This window comes from Ricinus communis, chromosome 1 (assembly GCF_019578655.1).
Source record: "Ricinus communis isolate WT05 ecotype wild-type chromosome 1, ASM1957865v1, whole genome shotgun sequence".
Lineage (NCBI taxonomy): Eukaryota > Viridiplantae > Streptophyta > Magnoliopsida > Malpighiales > Euphorbiaceae > Ricinus > Ricinus communis.
The window spans coordinates 35424795-35431286 of record NC_063256.1 but is presented as its reverse complement, the minus strand read 5'-3'; the positions used below and the strand labels follow the sequence as shown (position 1 = coordinate 35431286).

Sequence of the window (6492 nt, the reverse complement as noted above, 5' to 3'; positions counted from 1 at the left end):
TTTTTAAAGCATGAAGCATGACTGAATAGCCCAGTAGGCAATGATCAGAACCACCAGCAGCGCCACCACCACTAGCTCATAAAGCAAGAAGAATATATCAGCTAAAGAAAAATGAACCCTCCTTCAGTGGAAAGATGTTCACCATCTATCCATTGATATCGAACCACCCATCAAGAAGCCACCATAAAGCATATGTATGCACTTTGTCTTCCATTTTGACAGAACTTTTTTTTAAAGAAAAAGAAAAGATGATCAACAACTTCATAAGTAACATCAGAGAGAAATTTAAATCCAAAACTTCTTTGCTGCCTACTTTCATACATCAGATAAAGATAGTACTGGAAAGCATTTCCACATAAAGAACAACTAAATTGGAAAATCATCAAGAAAGAAAGCCCAGAATTTGATTACAAAATTACCTAACAGAAGCCAGTGGCAGCTATTATTAGTCTATATCACAGCCTTTGCACATATGAGGGGAGGGGTTCTAGCTTGTTTTTAAAGGTCACCGTCACCAAGCTCAGAAAGGATATTCATGTCTAGACTTCCTGCAATGATTAATAGTCCTTCAACCATCAAATGAAAATACGCTAACATGATGCATATATTCAAGGTGAGATTTATACTAACATTCTCCATCTCTGCAAGGTTCTTCTGTAAGAGATGTATAGTATGGGAGCATCTGAAAAAGAAAAGAAAACAATACAAAATAAGCTTCTTTTATTCTCTAGGAATTGATTTCAATAGATACCATATATATATATATATATATCAGTTGAACATTCAAGTTATGAGACTTGTGCAAATGCTTAATTTTTTGTTTCAAAAAGATAAGAGATGAGGGGAAAAAAATGTATATTGGAACTTGAAGGGAATAAGTACCTATGCATAATTCGTGATTATTCAAGCCCGCTCAATTCCATAAGAAAGCAGTTTCCTCTCTAACTTTTGTGATGCCACCGAGAACAACTATGCAGGCACCCAACAGGAGGAAGCATATATAATTCGACCCTTCCATCCCTGCAACATCCAGTTGTTGTCTTCATCAATGACAAAATCCTTGTGGTACCATGTTTTCAACTTATGCCTACATTTTTCCATAACCTCCTGTTCCAATGGGAGCTGCTTGAACCCTGCCCTTGTAATGCGAACCTGCCACTGCTTGTATGTTTCGGGCCTCTCAACCCTCTCCGTGCCTTCACATGCTACAACATTCATGGCCTCTCGCCCATAGATCTCATTCTCTAACATCATCCTGCCTTGATCTTCACGAGATAAAGTAGAATCAAACATATCAAACAGTGAAGAGAAGTGGAAAAGTGCCTCCCTGAACCTTGTGACAAAGAATGGAGCATTGTAGGATCCATTAATGATACAATGGACATAAATATTGGGTTTTATCTTCCTAATTAAGTCAAGAACAGCGTTCCTTGGGCAGTCCACTTCAACTATCTCATCAAGTAGGTTCTTAAACCGAGCCAAACAATTCACAGCAAGCACCTCATTGCTATTAATCTTGAGCTCCTCAATTCGTATGTTTTCCCAGTTCTGAGCAGCAATAGAATTGTACTCAAATGGAACATTAAAGCGCTCACAATACCTTGCCAAGCGACGTCCTGTCTCCTCAATTCTTTCTGCTGGCCTGAAGCCTTGTTGGGGTAGTTCTATCCCTGTAATGCGTAGCTTGGGAGGCCCACCATCCCGCATAGAGAGAAGCTGGATAAGTATTGGCCATTGGAAACCATACGAGACACCAAAATCTACAATATGAAGAGTTGTTGCCTTTTCAGCTGCATGCATAATCATTTTGTTTGCAAAGAGAATTGAGAGCTTCTTAAATGGGCAAGCATGAAGATGAGTTTTGTAAGCTCTCAATATATCAGCAGCAGTCCTCCTCCTTGAAGCAAGAGAAGTATAAAAGCTTTGCATTCCAGTGACACTGCCAGCCAAACGTGCCTCGAGACCATTAGCAAAGCAATGAGCCAATCTCTGAGACCCATCACCTAAAGGGGAAGAGTGCTGCCTAATCTGCTTCACTAGCTCATTAGCAGTCCTAAAATCATTTCCAGAGACAGCTTGCGCACAAAGAATCAGAAGACTCCTTAAATCCACTGTTTCCTTCTTCTTGCTCTGTTTCTTAGAACGAGTCTTTCCACCATTTGATCCATTTGATTGTATATTTGCCTGTGGGATCTTGCTTGCTGCATCCTGATTGACTTCAGGGCCACAGCACCATTGTGTACCCTTCAAACCAGGCCAAAGCAATACCTTATCAAATACTTCTGAAATTTCACTCTCTTCCACATACACTGCCGACTGCTTGCTGCTCCTCCCTTGTTCTAAATCTGAATCCTCTCGATTGTGATTCTTCCTACCCCTTGACTCATCAGGTGAGCTAGGCCTCTTAGCTTTTTCCTCCTTCATAACCAACACTGGAGCCTCCTCCTTTTGCCCATTGGCAAACGAGTTGCTCTCTAAATCAATAACTAGTTGACTAGCTCTAGGAAGGAATTTACTAGCTTCCTCTAACCCTCTCTTAAACTGCAACACAGAATCCGTATCACTGAACATGTTCTGCACCATCTCGCTCGGAGAAGAACCCATGATCCCATCGCCAATATTAGGCAGACAATTTGAAGGATTTGCCAAAAAATGCGAAGTGGAATGGGAATTGGACTTGAAATTGTAGTCATTGGGAAAAGGGGTCTGTAACAAAACTGGATTCGACTCTTCAACATCAAAAACCCACTGAGGATCAACAAAATCATTGGTGGCAAATGTAGTGCTAGTGCTAGCGCCAGTGCCAATGCTAGTGCTAGTGCTAGTGCTAGTACTAGTACTAGTACTGGTACTGGTACTAGTACTAGTATTACCACCATGATCACTACCATTTCCTGAATGATTACCATCAGGGCTCTCATAGCTGATATAAGGCTGGGGTGATTCAAGTGACGAAGGATCTTGCTCACCAAGCACATCATACAATGACTTCTCAGTAGCTTTTAGATCCAAGGGGTCATAATACATAGGGGGCTTATCTTCCATGTTCTCTTCCATAAGCATCTGGCTTATGTACTTGAGAACTGGATCTGAAGAATCACTATCATCAGAGGGGGAGGAGGAATCTCCCTCTGGACTCCAGCCGGGTGAAGGGCCAAAGGATTCTCCACCTGGACTGAACCCTGGGACAAATGATTCTCCCCCTGGACTAAGTGCAAAGGATAAACCCAAATCATTTGAACCTGAATCAGGTGGATCAAAAGGAACATTCATGAAGTTGAGATCAAAGGAAGGACTGTCCAATTTAAATTTATTTTCAATATCTGGGAATTGATCAGAGTTTGGAAATATGGTATGCTCATCACTTATGGAACCAGTTGTATAATCAGAGAATCCTGTGTATTTAGGATCCATCATTATCAACCCAATCCTAAAATTCCTCAAAAAAAAAAAAAGTAAGTAAATCCCACCCAAGTCTAGCTGGTAAAAGAATAAAAGCTTCTTTCTTTCAAGCTAAATTCACTAAATTTTTAATCAAGAACTTTCAAATTAGCCGACCAAATAAACTCTAAACTCTACCAAAAACCTTGACTAACCAAAAATCCAAAGGAAGAACGTACGGAAGAAGCTACGAAATGAAACTAACACACAGATAAAATAGAAAGCAGAGATCAAATAAGGAAGCCAAACCCAATAACAGGAAATATAATTTCAAGAACAAGAACTAAGCCAAACCCATCATAAATTTGGAAGCGAGGAAAGGAACCCAAGAAGCAGAAAAAGATTGAAGCGAGGAAACAAAGTAATATGATTAACAAAAGAGTGAGAGAGAGGAAGACAGTGAAAACTAAAGAGCAAAAAACTGCGCTTTTGTGTTGTACCTGAACAACCCAACTTGGAGAAGAAGGCAGGAAATCAGCTTCTGTCATATAAATATGAAAAGGAAAAGAAAAAACACCTTTCGAAAAGGGGAGGCAGAAATCTTCTGTCACTAGCGAAAAAGGATCCTTCTAGGAAGAAACATGCAGCCATCTGAGCCATATTGTTTATTCTTCTTTTTTTCTTGATAAATAATCATCTAATATGCTGCTTTGGTTTTGACTACTTTGGCCAATCATGTTTCAGGTAATGAAACTATGGAATGGACAGCAATTGCTAAAACATGTCAGCAAATTAATCTAAAGGCTAACAGATTTAGGCCGGTGGTCAGACATTACTGTCTAGAGAGTTCTCTTTATATATGATAATTTATTTTTTTCATTTTGTAAGAGCATTATTTATCTTTAATATGTTAATATAAAAAAACTCATTTTAAACCTTATTATAATCCAGGAGTGGGTATAAAAAAAAAAAAAAGGAAGAAAATGAATGCATTGAATGGAGGCTGCAATGCAAGCAAATGGGTGGAAAGGGACATGATGGTCAAAAGTGGTGACTCTATTTCCATGACTGCATTGCATGTGTTTGAAGGGACAGAAGAAGATAAAAAGAGCCCTGGCAGCCATGGCCCATAAATGAATAATTAGTTATGTTCCACTGATAAGGTAAAAGTACAAAGAGAAAAGAAGTACAAAACTAGAGAGAAATTCTTACAATGCATTATTATTAGGCCACATAAAATAAAACATATTCAACATACATAATCCCTTTAATTTTATTTATTAAGAAGAAAAAATTAGTTTTTAAAAATATTTCTAAAAATAAATTTTGACATCAGAATTTGTTGATTCTAGCGTTCATTTATATTTCATATTTATGTTATTGTAAACATAGCCTTCATATATTTTTGAGTTCTTCTTTCTCAAACTATATATATATGTATGATTATAAATAGAAAATACTAAAATAAATTAAAAAATATATAGTTATTTATTTTTGAAGAAATTAAAACAAAAAGAATAGTGTCTAAAGTTATTGTTCTCAATTTATTCAAGTAATTAAGACCATATTCTACGTTCAGAATCAAAGTTAAAGCAAGCATTACTGCTCTTACTTTACAATATTTTTTCAAGAAAAAAATTGTATACTTTATATTACCTTTAAATTTTCATAATTTAAGAATTTTTTCTACTCACTATTATAGTTATTAAAACCGGTCTAACTTGGCTGGTTAAACCATAAACCAGAACATGTTTCTATCCAGTCAGTTTTAAAATTTATTTTTACATCAATATATTTTAAAATTAATAATCCAGTCGAGTCAACCGATGACCAGATTAGACGAGTCAACTCTAACAAAAAAAATTTAAATATTACAAAATAAATTTATATTTTTAATCGTCAAATTAAAATAAAAAGGACTTAACCAATAAGCCAAGTTAACATTGTTGATGATTTATGCAAAACTTAAATTTTATATTCATTTTTCTAAGCAATTAATTCTTTTAATAATTGAATAATTAATATTATCAAATAATATTTAAAATTTTATTTCTTATATTAATTTTTTATCTTTACAATAATTTTAATTTTAAATAACAGATTATTTTATTTTATTATTTTTGTGATTGAACAAATTTATTAATTATAATCTATTAATTTTTTTAGAATAATATTTTAAATTTGAAAATTCAATTAATTTTTAAAAATATGCCACATATAATATATTAATTTTATTAACAATAATAAAATCTATTAAATTTGGTATAATTTAACATTATATAATTTATATTATAAAATATTTAATACATATTTAAAAAATATCGATTTAATTTGAGTTGAATTTTTATTTTTATCTTTTGACCTGATTGGGTTAAAATTATTAGTGACAACAAAATCATATAAAAGGAAATAAATTGACCTCCAACCCTTTTCCACTTTCAACTTTTACATTAAGAATTGATGCCATTAAAAGCACTCATTTTTCTTTCCCTTGTTTGAAAAAGAAGAGGAAAATCAAATGAATTACTTTGTGGAAGAGGTCAAATAATGAAAGGTAAAACCATGGGTTGCCCCAATTTTAGCAACTTCACTTGGAGAACAAGCAACTCAGCTCAATGGTTGAAGGTCAAACTTGGAACTCAAGAACACAGTCTCTCTATCACAAAATACTTGAGAAGCAAGTCTTTCCAACCAGAAATACTAACTCTTTTCTAATTATTTTATTCTGATTTAACATCTCTTGATTACTTCAATTAATTATGTAATTAATTATTCCATTTTCCAACATTCTTTAATAAATTAATTTCTCTTAACTTGGTCAAAACCTACTCATCATCAACAACAACAACTAAATATTAAACAAATAGGGCATAATTTATTTAAAAATAATATTTTTTTTTATTTTAAAAAATCAGTTAATTGATTTCATGTGGAGAATCCATATACACGTAGTTGCATACGTATATGTATGATTTCATTATAACTTATATGTTTCTTTATTTTGTCTCTGAATCCAAAAAAAAAAAAAAATTAGAAAAATATTCTCCAAAGGTTTTAATCTTTAATATTCACAAGAACATGCATTTTACCAGTTTTATTTTGCTCAATGAT

The 6492-nt window shown here is 34.1% G+C and overlaps 1 protein-coding gene across 1 annotated transcript; it reads right to left on the bottom strand.

The window, feature by feature from the left end:
* Positions 1-284: 284 nt before the first annotated feature.
* LOC8287883 (scarecrow-like protein 33) lies at positions 285-4268 on the bottom strand. Its single transcript, XM_015728106.3, has 3 exons — positions 883-4268; positions 631-682; positions 285-548 (listed from the first exon to the last, which is right to left on the bottom strand). Exon 1 carries the CDS (start codon positions 3415-3417, stop codon positions 970-972), a length of 2448 nt encoding a protein of 815 aa, XP_015583592.2. The 5' UTR covers positions 3418-4268; the 3' UTR covers positions 285-548; positions 631-682; positions 883-969.
* Between the last annotated feature and the right edge of the window lie 2224 nt (positions 4269-6492).